The sequence below is a fragment of the Chiloscyllium plagiosum genome, unplaced genomic scaffold (assembly GCF_037043375.1).
Source record: "Chiloscyllium plagiosum isolate Xiang-an unplaced genomic scaffold, Cpla_swu_hap1 HiC_scaffold_6, whole genome shotgun sequence".
NCBI lineage: Eukaryota > Metazoa > Chordata > Chondrichthyes > Orectolobiformes > Hemiscylliidae > Chiloscyllium > Chiloscyllium plagiosum.
In genome coordinates this window covers 50,401,276-50,423,064 of record NW_028270144.1, presented here as the reverse complement: position 1 = coordinate 50,423,064, position 21,789 = coordinate 50,401,276, and the positions used below count along the sequence as shown (strand labels likewise).

The 21,789-nt window shown below is 51.7% G+C and overlaps 1 protein-coding gene across 4 annotated transcripts in view; it reads right to left on the bottom strand.

Moving 5' to 3' along the window:
• The window catches only part of abcc4 (ATP binding cassette subfamily C member 4 (PEL blood group)), a 624,022-nt gene that overhangs the window by 457,131 nt on the left and 145,102 nt on the right, over positions 1 to 21,789 (bottom strand). For all 4 annotated transcript variants that reach the window (XM_087987997.1, XM_087987995.1, XM_087987994.1 and 1 more), the window contains one exon: positions 15,967 to 16,061. In XM_087987997.1, the coding sequence (XP_087844123.1) occupies positions 15,967 to 16,061 (95 nt within the window). The remainder of the gene's footprint in view (positions 1 to 15,966; positions 16,062 to 21,789) is intronic.

Here is a 21,789-nt window from a genome sequence, read left to right as displayed (position 1 = left end):
CTTACCTCCCAACACACACACACACACTTACCTCCCAACACACACACACACTTCCCCCCCAACACACATACACTTCCCCCTCAACACACACACACACTTCCCCCCCCCAACACACATACACTTCCCCCCCAACGCACACACACATCCTCCCCAACGCACACACACATCCTCCCCAACGCACACACACATCCTCCCCAACGCACACACACATCCTCCCCAACGCACACACACATCCTCCCCAACGCACACACACATCCTCCCCAACACCCACACACTTCCCCCACAACACACACACACATCCCCCCCAACACACATACACTTCCCCCCCAACACACACACACTTCCCCCCCAACACACACACACTTCCCCCCCAACACACACACACACACACACACACATCCCCCGACACACACACACACACATCCCCGACACACACACACACATCCTCCCCAACACACACACACACATCCCCCCCAACACACACACACATCCCCCCCGACACACACACACATCCCCCCCGACACACACACACATCCCCCCCGACACACACACACATCCCCCCCGACACACACACACATCCCCCCCGACACACACACACATCCCCCCCGACACACACACACATCCCCCCCGACACACACACACATCCCCCCGACACACACACACATCCCCCCCGACACACACACACACATCCCCCCCGACACACCCACACACATATCCCCCGACACACACACATATCCCCCGACACACACACACATATCCCCCGACACACACACACACATCCCCCGACACACACACACACACACTTATATATCCCCCGACACACACACGCACACACCCCAAAACACACACACACATCCTCCCCAACACACACACACATCCCCCGACACACACACACACATCCCCCGACAAACACACACTTATCCCCAGACACACACACACTTATCCCCAGACACACACACACTTATCCCCAGACACACACACACTTATCCCCAACACACACACACATCCCCCCCCCCAACACACACACACATCCCCCCCAACACACACACACTTACCTCCCAACACACACACACTTACCTCCCAACACACACATGTCCCCCCCAACACACATACACTTCCCCCTCAACACACACACACACTAACCACCCCAACACACACACACTTCCTCCCCAACACACACACACTTCCCCCCAACACACACACACACTAACCACCCCAACACACACACACTTCCCCCCCAACACACACACACACATCCTCCCCAACACACACACACACATCCTCCCCAACACACACACACACATCCTCCCCAACACACACACACATCCTCCCCAACACACACACACACATCCTCCCCAACACACACACACATCCTCCCCAACACACACACACATCCTCCCCAACACACACACACATCCTCCCCAACACACACACACATCCTCCCCAACACACAAACACATACTCCCCAACACACAAACACATACTCCCCAACACACACACTTCCCCCCAAAACACACACACACACACTTCCCCCGACACACTCACACACTCTTGCCCCGGCACATACACACACTCTTCCCCCGACACACACACACACACACACACTCTTCCCCCGACACACACACACACATCCCCCGACACACACACACACACATCCCCCCAACACACACACACACACACTCTTCCCCCGACACACACACACATATCCCCCATTACACACACATACACACATCCTCCGACACACACACACACATCCTCCGACACACACACATCCTCCGACACACACTCTTATCCTGACACACACACACATCCCCTGACACACACACATATCCCCCGACACACACACACACATATCCCCCGACACACACACACACATATCCCCCGACACACACACACATATCCCCCGACACACACACACATATCCCACGACACACACACACATATCCCCCGACACACACTTCCCCCCAACACACACACACACACACACACACTTCCCCCCCAACACACACACACACACACACACTTCCCCCCCAACACACACACACTTCCCCAACACACACACACTTCCCCCCCAACACACACACACTTCCCCCCCAACACACACACACACTTCCCCCCCAACACACACACACACTTCCCCCCCAACACACACACACACTTCCCCCCCAACACACACACACACTTCCCCCCCAACACACACACACACTTCCCCCCCAACACACACACACACTTCCCCCCCAACACACACACACACTTCCCCCCCAACACACACACACACACTTCCCCCCCAACACACACACACACACTTCCCCCCCAACACACACACACACACTTCCCCCCCAACACACACACACACACTTCCCCCCCAACACACACACACTTCCCCCTCAACACACACACACTTCCCCCCCAACACACACACACTTCCCCCCCAACACACACACACTTCCCCCCCAACACACACACACTTCCCCCCCAACACACACACACTTCCCCCCCAACACACACACACACTTCCCCCCCAACACACACACTTCCCCCCCAACACACACACTTCCCCCCCAACACACACACACACACACTTCCCCCCCAACACACACACACACTTCCCCCCCAACACACACACACACTTCCCCCCCAACACACACACACTTCCCCCCCAACACACACACACTTCCCCCCCAACACACACACACACTTCCCCCCCAACACACACACACACTTCCCCCCAACACACACACACACTTCCCCCCCAACACACACACACACTTCCCCCCCAACACACACACACACACTTCCCCCCCAACACACACACACACTTCACCCCCAACACACACACACACTTCCCCCCCAACACACACACACACTTCCCCCCCAACACACACACACTTCCCCCCCCAACACACACACACTTCCCCCCCCAACACACACACACACTTCCCCCCCAACACACACACACACTTCCCCAACACAGACACACTTCCCCATCAAAACACACACACATCCTCCCCAACACACACACACTTCCTCCCCAACACACACACACTTACCTCCCAACACACACACACGTACCTCCCAACACACACACACTTACCTCCCAACACACACACGTACCTCCCAACACACACACACAAACTTCCCCCCCAACACACACACTTCCCCACAAAACACACACACTTCCCGCCGACACACACATACACACTCTTCCCCCCGACACACACACACACACACTCTTCCCCCGACACACACACACACACACACTCTTCCCCCGACACACACACACACATCCCCCGACACACACACACACACATCCCCCCAACACACACACACACACACTCTTCCCCTGACACACACACACATATCCCCCATTACACACACATACACACATCCTCCGACACACACACACACATCCTCCGACACACACTCTTATCCTGACACACACACACATCCCCTGACACACACACATATATCCCCCGACACACACACACACATATCCCCCGACACACACATACATACATATCCCCGACACACACACACACACATATCCCCCGACACACACACACACATATCCCACGACACACACACACATATCCCCCGACACACACACACACCAACACACACACACACACACACACACTTCCCCCCCAACACACACACACACACACACACACACTTCCCCCCCAACACACACACACTTCCCCCCCAACACACACACACTTCCCCAACACACACACACTTCCCCCCCAACACACACACACACTTCCCCCCCAACACACACACACACACTTCCCCCCCAACACACACACACACACTTCCCCCCCAACACACACACACACACTTCCCCCCCAACACACACACACACACTTCCCCCCCAACACACACACACACACTTCCCCCCCAACACACACACACACACTTCCCCCCCAACACACACACACACACTTCCCCCCCAACACACACACACTTCCCCCCCAACACACACACACTTCCCCCCCAACACACACACACTTCCCCCCCAACACACACACACACACTTCCCCCCCAACACACACACACACACTTCCCCCCCAACACACACACACACACTTCCCCCCCAACACACACACACACACTTCCCCCCCAACACACACACACACTTCCCCCCCAACACACACACACACTTCCCCCCCAACACACACACACACTTCCCCCCCAACACACACACACTTCCCCCCCAACACACACACACACTTCCCCCCCAACACACACACACACACTTCCCCAACACAGACACACTTCCCCATCAAAACACACACACATCCTCCCCAACACACACACACTTCCTCCCCAACACACACACACTTACCTCCCAACACACACACACGTACCTCCCAACACACACACACTTACCTCCCAACACACACACGTACCTCCCAACACACACACACAAACTTCCCCCCCAACACACACACTTCCCCACAAAACACACACACTTCCCGCCGACACACACATACACACTCTTCCCCCCGACACACACACACACACACTCTTCCCCCGACACACACACATCCCCCGACACACATACACACATATCCCCCGACACACACACACATCCCCCGACACACGCACACATTCCCCGACACACACACACACACACTCTTCCCCCGACACACACACATCCCCCGACACACATACACACATTCCCCGACACACACACACACACATCCCCCGACACACACACACACTTCCCCCGACACACACACACACACACTTCCCCCGACACACACACACACTTCCCCCGACACACACACACACTTCCCCCGACACACACACACACACTTCCCCCGACACACACACACACACTTCCCCCGACACACACATCCCCGACACACACACACACAATCTCCCGACACACACACACACACACACTCTTCCCCCGACACACACACACACATATCCCCCGACACACACACACATATCCCCCGACACACACACACATATCCCCCGACACACACACATCCCCCGACACACACACATCCCCCGATACACACACACTCTTCCCCCGACACACACACACTCTTCCCCCGGCACACACACACTCTTCCCCCGGCACACACACACTCTTCCCCCGACACACACACACTCTTCCCCCGACACACACACACACTCTTCCCCCGACACACACAATCATCCCCCCGACACACACACACACTCTTCCCCCGACACACACACACACTCTTCCCCCGACACACACACACATCCCCCGACACAGACATATCCCCCGACACACACACACACACATATCCCCCGACACACACACACACACATATCCCCCGACACACACACACCTATCCCGACACACACACACATCCCCAACACACACACACACACCCCCAACACACACACACATCCTCCCCAACACACACACACATCCTCCCCAACACACACACACATCCTCCCCAACACACACACACATCCTCCCCAACACACACACACATCCTCCCCAACACACACACACATCCTCCCCAACACACACACACATCCTCCCCAACACACACACACATCCTCCCCAACACACACACACATCCTCCCCAACACACACACACATCCTCCCCAACACACACACACATCCTCCCCAACACACACACACACATCCTCCCCAACACACACACACACATCCTCCCCAACACACACACACACATCCTCTCCAACACACACACACACATCCTCTCCAACACACACACACACATCCTCTCCAACACACACACACACATCCTCTCCAACACACACACACATCCTCTCCAACACACACACACTTCCTCCCCAACACACACACACTTCCTCCCCAACACACACACACTTCCTCCCCAACACACACACACTTCCTCCCCAACACACACACTTCCCCCCAAAACACACACACATACTTCCCCCGACACACAAACACTCTCTTACCCCCGACACACACACACACACTCTTCCCCCGACACACACACACATCCCCCCGACACACACACACACTTCCCCCAACACACACAAACTTACCTCCAAACACACACACTTATCTCCCAACACACACACTTACCTCCCAACACACACACTTACCTCCCAACACACACACACACACTTCACCCCCAACACACATACACTTCCCCCTCAACACACACACACACATCCCCCCCAACACACACACTTCACCCCCAACACACACACACTTCCTCCCCAACACACACACACACTTCCCCCCAACACACACACACACTTCCCCCTAACACACACACACACACTTCCCCCCAACACACACACACACACTTCCCCCAACACACACACACACACTTCCCCCAACACACACACACACACTTCCCCCCCAACACACACACACACACTTCCCCCCAACACACACACACACACTTCCCCCAACACACACACACACACTTCCCCCCAACACACACACACACACTTCCCCCCAACACACACACACACACTTCCCCCCAACACACACTTCCCCCCAACACACACACACACTTCCCCCCAACACACACACACACTTCCCCCCAACACACACACACACTTCCCCCCAACACACACACACACTTCCCCCCAACACACACACTTCCCCCCAACACACACACACATCCTCCCCAACACACACACACTTCCCCCCCAACACACACACACTTCCCCCCCAACACACACACACTTCCCCCCCAACACACACACACTTCCCCCCCAACACACACACACTTCCCCCCCAACACACACTTCCCCCCAACACACACACATCCTCCCCAACACACACACACTTCCCCCCCAACACACACACTTCCCCCCCCAACACACACACTTTCCCCCCCCCAACACACACACACACACTTCCCCCCAACACACACACATCCTACCCAACACACACACACTTCCCCCCCAACACACACACTTCCCCCCCTCAACACACACACTTCCCCCCCCAACACACACACTTCCCCCCCCCAACACACACACTTCCCCCCCCCAACACACACACTTCCCCCCCCAACACACACACTTCCCCCCCAACACACACACTTCCCCCCCCCCAACACACACACTTCCCCCCCAACACACACACTTCCCCCCAAAACACACACACACACTTCAACCGACAGACAGACACACTCTTACCCCCGACACACACACACACACACACTCTTCCCCCCGACACATACACACACTCTTCCCCGACACACACACACTCTTCCCCGACACACACATACATCCCCCCAACACACACACACTCTTACCCCCGACACACACACACACACACTCTTCCCCCCGACACATACACACACTCTTCCCCCGACACACACACACACTCTTCCCCGACACACACACACTCTTCCCCGACACACACACACACACTCTTCCCCGACACACACACACACACACTCTTCCCCGACACACACACACACACACTCTTCCCCGACACACACACACACACACTCTTCCCCGACACACACACACACACACACACTCTTACCCGACACACACACACACACACACACTCTTACCCGACACACACATACATCCCCCCAACACACACACACTCTTCCCCCGACACACACACTCTTCCCCCGACACACACACACACATATCCCACACACACACACACACACACATCCCACGACACACACACACAAACATCCCCCGACACACACTCAATCCCCGACACACACACACACATATCCCCCGACACACACACACATATCCCCCGACACACACACATATCCCCCGACACACACAAACATACCTCCCAACACACACAAACTTACCTCCCAACACACACAAACTTACCTCCCAACACACACACACACACATTCACCCCCAACACACATACACTTCCCCCTCAACACACACACACACATCCCCCCAACACACACACACACTTCCCCCCAACACACACACACACACTTCCCCCCAACACACACACACACACTTCTCTCCAACACACACACACACTTCCCCCCAACACACACACACACACTTCCCCCCCAACATACACACACACTTCCCCCCCAACACACACACTTCCCCACCAACACACACACTTCCCCACAAAACACACACACACACTTCCCGCCGACACACACATACACACTCTTCCCCCCCAACACACACACACTTCCACCCCAACACACACACACTTCCCCACCAACACACACACACTTCCCCCCAACACACACACACTTCCCCCCAACACACACACACTTCCCCCCAAACACACACACTTCCCTCCGACACACACACACAAACTCTTACCCCCGACACACACACACACTCTTCACCCGACACACACACGCACAAACACTCTTCCCCCAAACACACACACACTTCCCCCCCGAAACACACACACACACTTATCCGCGACACACACACACATCCCCCCGACACATACACACTTCCCCGAGACACACACACACTTCCCCGAGACACACACACACTTCCCCCCCGACACGCACACACACTTCCTCCCGAAACACACACACAGTTCCCCCGACATATACACACTTCCCCCCGAGACACACACACACACACACTCTTCTCCCCAACACACACACACATGCCCCTGAGACACACACACACACACTTCCCCCCAATACACACACACTCTTCCCCCGACACACACACACATCCCCCCGACACACACACACTCTTCCCCCGACACACACATACATATCCCCCGACACACACACGCATCCCACGACACACACACACACATATCCCCCGACACACACACACATATCCCCCGACACACACACACATATCCCCCGACACACACACATATCCCCCGACACACACACACACATATCTCCCGACACAAACACACACACACATATCCCCCGACACACACACACACACATCCTCCCCAACACACACACACATCCTCCCCAACACACACACACATCCTCCCCAACACACACACACATCCCCCCCAACACACACACACACATCCTCCCCAACACACACACTTCCCCCCCAACACACACAAACTTCCCCCCAACACACACACACTTCCCCCCAACACACACACACTTCCCCCCAACACACACACACTTCCCCCCAACACACACACACTTCCCCCCCAACACACACACACTTCCCCCCCAACACACACACACTTCCCCCCAACACACACACACTTCCCCCACAACACACACACACTTCCCCCACAACACACACACTTCCCCCACAACACACACACACTTCCCCCCCAACACACACACACTTCCCCCACCAACACACACACACACTTCCCCAACACACACACACTTTCCCCCCAACACACACACACGTCCCCAACACACTTCCCCCCCAACACACCCACACTTCCCCCCCAACACACCCACACTTCCCCCCCAACACACACACACTTCCCCCCAACACACACACACACTTCCCCGCCAACACACACACACACTTCCCCGCCAACACACACACACACTTCCCCCCCAACACACACACTTCCCCCCAAAACACACACACACACTTCCCCCACAACACACACACACTTCCCCCACAACACACACACTTCCCCCACAACACACACACACTTCCCCCCCAACACACACACACTTCCCCCCCAACACACACACACTTCCCCCACCAACACACACACACACTTCCCCAACACACACACTTTCCCCCCAACACACACACACGTCCCCAACACACTTCCCCCCCAACACACCCACACTTCCCCCCCAACACACACACACTTCCCCCCAACACACACACACACTTCCCCGCCAACACACACACACACACTTCCCCGCCAACACACACACACACACTTCCCCGCCAACACACACACACACTTCCCCCCCAACACACACACACACTTCCCCCCCAACACACACACACACTTCCCCCCAAAACACACACACACACTTCCACCGACAGACAGACACACTCTTACCCCCGACACACACACACACACACACTCTTCCCCCCGACACACACACACATTCATCCCCCCGACACACACACACACGCACTCATCCCCCCGACACACACACACACACACACATCCCCCCGACACACACACACACACTTCCCCCCGAGACACACACACACACCTCCCCCCGAGACACACACACACACACACACACACACTTCCCCCCCGAAACACACACACACACACTTATCCGCGACACACACACACACATCCCCCCGACACATACACACTTCCCCGAGACACACACACACTTGCCCCCCGACACGCACACACACACTTGCACCCGACACACACTTCCTCCCGAAACACACACACAGTTCCCCCGACATATACACACAGACTTCCCACCGACATATACACACTTCCCCCCGAGACACACACACACACTCTTCCCCCGACACACACACACACATATCCCCCGACACACACACACACATCCCCCAACACACACATCCCCCGACACACACACATCCCCCGACACAAACACATCCCCCGACACAAACACATCCCCCGACACAAACACATCCCCCGACACACACACATCCCCCGACACACACACATCCCCCGACACACACACATCCCCCGACACACACACACTCTTCCCCCGACACACACACACTCTTCCCCCGACACACACACACTCTTCCCCCGACACACACACACTCTTCCCCCGACACACACACACTCTTCCCCCGACACACACACACTCTTCCCCCGACACACACACACTCTTCCCCCGACACACACACACTCTTCCCCCGACACACACAATCATCCCCCCGACACACACACACACTCTTCCCCCGACACACACACATCCCCCGACACAGACATATCCCCCGACACACACACATATCCCCCGACACACACACATATCCCCCGACACACACACATATCCCCCGACACACACACATATCCCCCGACACACACACACACACACACCCCGACACACACACACACACACCCCGACACACACACACACACACACCCCGACACACACACACACACCCCGACACACACACACACACACCCCGACACACACACACACACCCCCACACACACACACATCCTCCCCAACACACACACACATCCTCCCCAACACACACACATCCTCCCCAACACACACACACTTCCTCCCCAACACACACACACTTCCTCCCCAACACACACACACTTCCTCCCCAACACACACACACTTCCTCCCCAACAGACACACACTTCCTCCCCAACACACACACACTTCCTCCCCAACACACACTCTTCCCCCCAAAACACACACACATACTTCCCCCGACACACAAACACTCTCTTACCGACACACACACACACTCTTCCCCCGACACACACACACATCCCCCCGACACACACACACTCTTCCCCCAACACACACAAACTTACCTCCCAACACACACACTTACCTCCCAACACACACACACACACACACACTTCACCCCCAACACACATACACTTCCCCCTCAACACACACACACACATCCCCCCCAACACACACACTTCACCCCCAACACACACACACTTCCCCCCAACACACACACACACTTCCCCCCAACACACACACACACACTTCCCCCCAACACACACACACACACTTCCCCCCAACACACACACACACACTTCCCCCCAACACACACACACACACTTCCCCCCAACACACACACACACACTTCCCCCCAACACACACACACACTTCCCCCCAACACACACACACACTTCCCCCCAACACACACACACATCCTCCCCAACACATACACACTTCCCCCCCAACACACACACACTTCCCCCCCCAACACACACACACTTCCCCCCCAACACACACACACTTCCCCCCCAACACACACACACTTCCCCCCCCAACACACACACACACACACACTTCCCCCCAACACACACACATCCTCCCCAACACACACACACTTCCCCCCCAACACACACACTTCCCCCCCAACACACACACTTCCCCCCCCAACACACACACTTCCCCCCCCCCAACACACACACTTCCCCCCCCCAACACACACACTTCCCCCCCCCAACACACACACTTCCCCCCCAACACACACACTTCCCCCCAAAACACACACACTTCCCCCCCAACACACACACTTCCCCCCAAAACACACACACACTTCAACCGACAGACAGACACACTCTTACCCCCGACACACACACACACACACTCTTCCCCCCGACACATACACACACTCTTCCCCCGACATACACACACACTCTTCCCCGACACACACACACACACACTCTTCCCCGACACACACATACATCCCCCCAACACACACACACTCTTACCCCCGACACACACACACACACACTCTTCCCCCCGACACATACACACACTCTTCCCCCGACACACACACACACTCTTCCCCGACACACACACACACACACTTCCCCGACACACACATACATCCCCCCAACACACACACACTCTTCCCCTGACACACACACTCTTCCCCCGACACACACACACACATATCCGACACACACACACATCCCCCGACACACACACACAAACATCCCCCGACACACACACTCAATCCCCGACACACACACACACATATCCCCCGACACACACACACATATCCCCCGACAAACACACACACATATCCCCCGACACACACAAACATACCTCCCAACACACACAAACTTACCTCCCAACACACACACTTACCTCCCAACACACACACACACACACATTCACCCCCAACACACATACACTTCCCCCTCAACACACACACACACATCCCCCCAACACACACACACACATCCCCCCAACACACACACACTCTTCCCCCCAACACACACACACACACACACTTCCCCCCGGCACACATACACTCTTCCCCCCGACACACACACACACACAACTCTTCCCAACTCACACACACGCACCCTTCTCCCCCGACACACACACACACACACACACACACACACACACGGTTCCCCCCGACACACACACACTCTCTTGCCCCCGACACACACACACACACATCCCTCCGACACACACACACACACTCTTGCCCCCGACACACACACACACACACACACACATACACACACGAACACACACTCTTCCCGAGACACACACACATACTTTCCCCCCGACACACAGACACACTTCTCCCGACACACACAGACACACTCTTGCCCCCGACACAAACACACACAACTCTTCCCCTCGAGACACACACACACATCCCCCCCAAACACACACACACACTTTCCCCGACACACACACATACACACACACACTTCCCCCAACACCCACACACACGCACAGTTACCCTCCGACACACACATGCGCACACTTCCCTCCGACACACACACATGAACAATTCCCTCCGACACACACACATGCACATTCACACTCTTGCCAACACACGCACACACATACACACTTCCCCCCGAAACAAACGCACACACTTCCCCCCCAACACACACACTTACCCCCCCAACACACACATTTCCCCCAACACACACACTTGCCCCCAAAACACACACAAACACACATACTTCCCCTGACACACATACACTTCCCTCCCGACACACTCACACACACATACGTCCCCCCGACACACACACACGCAAACTTCCCCCGACACCCACACACGCTTACCCGCCGACACACACACACGCACACTTCCCTCCGACACACACACACATGCACAATTCCCTCCGACACACACACATGCACATACACACTCTTGCCCCCAACACATGCACACACATACACACTTCCCCCTGAAACAAACGCACACACTTCCCCCCCAACACACACACTTCCCCCCCAACACACACACTTGCCCCCAAAACACACACAAACACACATACTTCCCCCGACACACACACACTTCCCTCCCGACACACACACACACACACTTCCCCCCCACACTGACACACACTTCCCCCCAACACACACACACTTCCCCCCGACACACACACACTTCCCCCCGACACACACACACTTCCCCCCCAACACACACACTTCCCCCCCAACACACACACTTCCCCCCCAACACACACACTTGCCCCCAAAACACACACAAACACACATACTTCCCCCGACACACACACACTTCCCTCCCGACACACACACACACACACTTCCCCCCCACACTGACACACACTTCCCCCCAACACACACACACACTTCCCCCCCAACACACACACACACTTCCCCCCCAACACACACACACACTTCCCCCCCAACACACACACTTACCCCCCCAACACACACACACACTTCCCCCCCAACACACACACACTTACCCCCCCAACACACACACTTACCCCCCCAACACACACACTTACCCCCCCAACACACACACTTACCCCCCCAACACACACACTTACCCCCCCCAACACACACACTTGCCCCCAAAACACACACAAACACACATACTTCCCCTGACACACATACACTTCCCTCCCGACACACACACACTTCCCCCCCAAAACAGACACACACCTCCCCCCAACACACACACACTTCCCCCCGACACACACACACACACACTTCCCCCCGACACACACACTCTTGCCGCCGACACACACAGTTCACCCCGAAACATACACACACACACACACACTTCCCCCTGAAACACACACACACTTCCCCCCGACACACACAGTCTAGCCGCCGACACACAGTTCCCCCCGAAACACACATATACACACACACACACACACACACACAGCAAGGCAACGAAGACATTGGTAGGAATAGTGTATAGATCCAAACACCATCCAAACTAAGAAAATCTATTCAGCAATAAAGAATAGGAGCATGTAAAAGAAGAGAGCAATCAGTTTGGATGACTTTAATCTTATTGTTGATTGAGTTATAGAAATTGGAAATGATAGCTCCAACAATGAATTTTTTACCTCATTCCTGGCATGAGGGCACTGCTGGCTAGGCCAGCATTTATTACCCATCCTAAAGGGCAGTTATGATTCAACCACATTGCTGTCTGGAGTCACATGCAGGCCAGACAAGGTAAGGATCGCAGTTGCCATCCTTCAAGGACATTAGTGCACCAGATGTTTTCTTCTGACAATCAACAATAGTTTGTTTCAAGATCATCATCAGACTCTTAATTTCAGATTTTAAAAAATTTGAATTCAAATTCCACCATCTGCCATGGCAGGATTAAAATTCAGATCCCCAGACCATTCCCTGGATCTCTGGATTACCAGTCCAGTAACAATATCTCTAGGCCACTACCTCGCCATGAATAGTCATAGAATGCATTAGGGATCATTTACTAGAGCAAAAGGACATGGAGCCAATGAGGGAGCAGACTATCTTGGATCTGGTAAGGCATAATAAATTGTTTAACAACTGATCAGAGTAAAATATCCCACCAGGAATTAGTAATCATAACATGACAGAGCTTAATATTCAGTTTGAGAATGAGAAACTTGGATCAACCCTGTTTAATTTAAACAAAGGGAATTGCAACGAAATAAGGAGAGAGTTAGCTAATGTGGATAGGGCAGGTAGAATAGCAGGGAAGAAGGTAAACAAACAATGGCCAACATTTAAGAAGGTAATTCATGTTTCCCAGCAAAAATGTTATCGCGCAAAGGAAGAAAAATTTGAAGTATAAACTAACCAAGGGAGTTCAGGTGAGAGAGTGTTATAATGCATGAATTAAACATGCTGCCAAAAGCCATATTCAAATGTCACCAGGAAAAATTTCTATGTCACCCGCTTAAATAAGCATTCTTCATTCTGCGAAATGATCTCGTCAGATGATCACTAATGTGATGCTTTATGTGAATCTCAGCCAACTGTTTACGAACCATGAATAGATAATTCACAAAATAAATTATCTACAATTCTTTAAAAGCAAAGTTTATCTACTTTTGGCAAAAAAAAGCAAATCATCATCATTTCTTCAAAGGCGTTCTCTCAGTACAGAGTTATAGACACCAGCCAAGTCTGGTATAGTAAGCAGCTCATTTACCTAGCCAAATTAATTCGAGCTTTTTGTCCTCCACTGAGTGTAACTCCACGATCTCCAATCTGGGTCAGGTCACCATCCTGAAACAGTTCCAAATCCTGTTGAAGTTACACAACATTTCTTTCAATAAATTCTGAATTATCACTTTAAAGTGGTTTCATTACAAGTCTTGCTTTGACCAAAGATTACTTCATACATGTAAAACACTTAAGGGTTGCATGCAGCAACAATTTTGAGAGGCTCTCCTTCCATTGAGATATCGCCTTAAACCAGAATGCAGTTCACAGATTTGACCTGATAGTACTTTTTCTTTTTTGACTGAACATCATGGGCAAGCTTTCGAACTGCTCCTGCTCATATTCTAAAGATCTAAACCAATCAGGTGAAGCAAGATTTTTTTTTCTCTAAAATAAGATTGCTTCTGTGTTTCTACTGCATATAAAAATAATTATCAGGAACAAGTAGGATTCTGGGTAATCCAAGATGGAGGACAGGTAAAATCTCTGGCTGTAGCAGCTGCTCCTTTTTTGAGGTATTTTAGGTGCTGGAGGTGATTTCCGCAAATTTCAGAAGCAGCAATTACTGTTTCATATGCTGTTGCATTGTTTTGGAACTTTGGAAAAAAAGTCAAAACAACAGCAGTTTTAAAAGGTAGAAGAACAGACAAAGGAAGCACATGGAAAGGACAGCGCAGGAGGGGGAGAGAGAGAGAGAACCTGCACAGTTACTGCCTTTGCTGTTTTAAATTCATGGATCGCTGGACATCGGAGTGCGTCTGGGAAAATTAACAGTGAAATTCACAACTAATCTTACAAATTTGGAACCTGTTTGGTGAAGTTCACAGCACAGAATCAGATAAGTTAATCGTTGTTTTAAGTGTGTCCAACAGAAAGGCTGCAGTAGTGAGAAGAGTGGGTTCTTTCTTGATTATATGTTTTTGGAGATATGTCTCTTGATTAAACTTAAAATATAAAATATAAATATATATATAGTAATTTAACCTGGGGCAGCGTTTTGTAGAGAAATAAGACAGTGTTATTTTCTGGGTCTGTAGATTGTGAAGGAGCAAAAATGGCCTTTAGTACTACTTGTCAGATATGGGAGTTTAAGAGTGACTGCAGATTATATCTGCAATAAATGCTGTTGGATGCGAGTCTTATCAGATTGAATGGATCAGTTGGAGAGACAGTTAGATGCAATGAGGAATTTGCAACAGCAACAGTATGCGATGGATTGCAGTTATAGGAAGGGGTGAAAGTCTCAGATACAGTCACAAAGATGGGTTAACTCCAGAAAGGTAAGAGAGGTAGGCACCTAGTGCAGGAGTCTTTTGTGGATATACCCATTTCAAACAGGTATGCTGTTTTGGAAAACGTAGAGGGTGATGGATTCTCAGGGGAACGTAGCACGAACAGCCAAGTTTCTGGTATTACATAGAACATAGAAGAATACAACGCAGTACAGGCCCTTTGGCCCTCGATGTTGCGCCGATCCAAGCCCACCTAACCTATACTAACCCACTATCCTCCATATACCTATCCAATGCCCGCTTAAATGCCCATAAAGAGGGAGAGTCCACCACTGCTACTGGCAGGGCATTCCATGAACTCACGACTCGCTGAGTGAAGAACCGACCCCTAACTTCAGTCCTATATCTACCCCCCCTTAATTTAAAGCTATGCCCCCTTGTAATACCCGACTCCATACGCGGGAAAAGGTTCACGCTGTCAACCCTATCTAACCCTCTAATCATCTTGTACACCACAATCAAGTCACCCCTAAACCTTCTTTTCTCTAATGAAAACAGCCCCAAGTGCCTCAGTCTTTCCTCATACGATCTTCCTTCCATACCAGGCAACATCCTGGTAAACCTCCTCTGCACCCGTTCCAGTGCCTCCACATCCTTCCTATAGTATGGCGACCAAAACTGCACACAATATTCCAGATGCGGCCGCACCACAGTCTTATACAACTGCATCATGACCTCAGGACTCCGGAACTCAATTCCTCTACCAATAAAAGCCAGTACGCCATATGCCTTCTTCACCGCACTATTTGCCTGGGTGGCAACTTTCAGAGATCTGTGTACATGGACACCAAGATCCCTCTGCTCATCCACACTACCAAGTATCCGACCATTAGCCCAGTACCCCATCTTTTTGTTATTCTTCCCAAAGTGAATCACCTCACACTTAGCTACATTGAATTCCATTTGCCACCTTTCTGCCCAGCTCTGCAGCTTCTCTATATCCTGCTGTAACCTGCCACATCCTTCCTCACTGTCAACAACTCCTCCGACTTTCGTATCATCCGCAAACTTGCTCACCCAACCTTCTAACCCCTCTTCCAGGTCATTTATAAAAATGACAAACAGCAATGGTCCCAAAACAGATCCTTGCGGAACACCGCTAGTGACGGCACTCCATGAAGAAACTTTGCCATCAACTACTACCCTCTGTCTTCTTCCGTCCAGCCAATTCCTAATCCAAACCTCCAACTCACCCTCAATGCCATATCTCCGTATTTTCTGCAGTAGCCTACCATGGGGAACCTTATCAAACGCCTTACTAAAATCCATATATACCACATCTACTGCTTTCCCCTCATCAACCTCCTTCGTCACCTTTGCAAAGAATTCAATAAGGTTTGTGAGGCACGACCTGCCCTTCACAAAACCATGCTGACTATCCTTGATCACATTATTCCTATCCAGATGTGCATAAATCCTATCCCTTACAATTCTCTCTAAGACTTTGCCCACAACAGAAGTGAGACTCACTGGCCTATAGTTACTAGGGTTATCCCTACTCCCCTTTTTGAACAAGGGAACCACATTTGCTATCCTCCAGTCTTCTGGCACTACTCCTGTAGACAAAGAGGACATAAAAATCAAGGCCAATGGCTCTGCAATCTCCTCCCTTGCTTCCCAGAGAATCCTAGGATAAATGCCATCAGGCCCAGGGGACTTATCTATTTTCACCTTTTCCAGGATTTCCAACACCTCTTCTCTACATACCTCAAAGCCATCCATTCTACTTATTTGTGACTCAGTATTCACATCGACGACAATGCCCTGTTCCTGAGTAAATACTGAAGAAAAGTATTCATTCAGTGTCTCCCCAATCTCTTCCGCCTCCACACGCAACTTCCCACTACTATCCTTGACTGGACCTATTCCTACCCTAGTCATTCTTTTATTCCTAACATACCTATAGAAAGCCTTAGGGTTTTCCCTAATCATACCGACTAAGGACCTTTCATGTCCCCTCCTTGCTGCTCTTAGCTCTCTCTTCAGGTCCTTCCTGGCTACCCTATAACTCTCAATCGCCCCAATTGAACCTTCACGTCTCATCTTGAGATAGGCCGCCCTCTTCCATTTAACAAGGGATTCCAATTCCTTATTAAACCACGGCTCCCTCGCACGACCCTTTCCTCCCTGCCTAACAGGTACATAATTATCAAGGACACTCAATAGTTGCTCCTTGAACAAGCTCCACATATCATTTACACTCTTGCCTTGGAGTCTACTTTTCCAAGCCACACATCCTAAGTCATGCCTCACCGCATCATAATTTCCCTGACCCCAGCTATAACTCTTGCCCTGTAGTACACACTTATCCCTCTCCATCACGAGACTAAAACTCACCGAATTATGGTCACTATCCCCAAAGTGCTCACCTACCTCTAATTCTAACACCTGGCCTGGTTCGTTACCCAGAACCAAATCCAGTATGGCCTCACCTCTTGTTGGCCTGTCTACATATTGTGTCAGGAAACTCTCCTGCACACATTGAACAAACACTGACCCATCTAACGAACTTGAGCTATAGCTTTCCCAATCAATATCAGGAAAGTTAAAGTCCCCCATAACAACCACCCTATTACTGTCACTCATCTCCTGAATCACCTTCCCTATCCTTCCTTCAATGATTCTAGGACTATTAGGAGGCCTGTAAAAGACTCCTAACAGGGTGACCTCACCTTTCCTATTCCTAACCTCAGCCCAAACTACCTCAGATGGCAAGTCCTCATCCATCGTCCTTTCCACCACTGTAATACTATCTTTGACAAGCAATGCCACACCTCCCCCTCTTTTACCCCCACCTCTGACCCTACTAAAACATTTAAATCCTGGAACCTGCAACAGCCAATCCTGTCCCTGTTCTAGCCATGTCTCCGTAATAGCCACAACATCGAAGTCCCAGGTACCAACCCACGCTGCAAGTTCACCTACCTTATTTCGTATACTTCTTGCATTGAAGTATACACACTTCAAGCCACTTTCCTGTTTACAGGCACCCTCCTTGGAAATTGATGCCATGTTCCTAACCTCCCTACACTCCAGGCCCTGCACCCTGAAGCTACAATCTGGGTTGAGACTGGCTCTATTGCAATGAGGGATACGTCGGCTTCCAAGAGATCAATTATGTCAGGGGATTCTCTAGTTCGAGGTACAGACAGACGTTTTTGTGGACAGCAGTGAAAAAACAGAATGGTGTGTTGCTTTCCTGGTCAAGGATGTCTCAGAGAGGGTACAGAATGTTCTCACGGGGAAGAGGGGCCAGCAAGAGGTTATTGTCCACATTGGAACCAATGACATAGGAAGGGAAAAGGTTGAGATTCTGAAGGGAGATTATAGAGAGTAAGACAGAAATTTAAAAAGGAGGCCCTCAAGAGTAGTAATATCTGGATTACTCCCAGTGCTACGAGCTAGTGAGGGCAGGACTAGGAGGATAGAGCAGGGAATGCATGGCTGAGGAGCTGGTGTACGGGAGAAGGATTCATATTTTTGAATCATTGAAATTTCTTTTGGGGTAGAAGTGACCTGTACAAGAAGGACGGATTGCACCGAAATTGAAAGGGGCCTAATATAGTGGCAGGGAAATTTCCTAGAGCTGCTCGGAAGGATTTAAACTAGTAAGGAGGGGGGGGTGAGACCCAGGGAGATAGTGAGGAAAGAGATCAATCTGAGACTGGTACAGTTGAGAACAGAAGCGAGTCAAACAGTCAGGGCAGGCATGGACAAGGTAGTACGAATAAATTAAACTGTATTTATTTCAATGCAAGAGGCCTAAAAGGGAAGGCAGATGAACTCAGGGCATGGTTAGGAACATGGGACTGGGATATCATAGCAATTACGAAAACATGGCTCAGGGATGGGCAGGACTGGCAGCTTAATGTTCCAGGATATAAATGCTACAGGAAGGATAGAAAGGGAGGCAAGAGAGGAGGGGGAGTGGCATTTTTGATAAGGGATAGCATTTCAGCTGTGTTGAGGGAGGATATTCCCGGAAATACATCCAGGGAGGTTATTTGGATGGAACTGAGAAATAAGAAAGGGATGATCACGTTACTGGGATTGTATTATAGACCCCCCAATAGTCAGAGGGAAATTGAGAAACAAGCTTGTAAGGAGATCTCAGTTATCTGTAAGAATAAAATGGTGGTAATGGTAGGGGATTTTAACTTTCGAAACATAGACTGGAACAGCCATAGTGTTAAAGGTTTATTTGGAGAGGAAATTGTTAAGTGCGTACAAGACAATTTTCTGATTCAATATGTGGATGTACCTACCAGAGAAGGTGCAAAACCTGACCCACTCTTGGGAAATAAGGCAGGACAGGTGACTGTGTGTCAGTGGGAGAGCACTTTGGGGCCAGCGACCATAATTCTATTAGATTTAAAATAGTAATGGAAAAGGCTAAACCATATCTAAAAGTTTAGATTACACTACATTACAGTGTGGAAACAGGCCCTTCGGCCCAACAAGTCCACACCGACCCGCCGAAGCGCAACCCACCCATACCCCTACATTTACCCCTTACC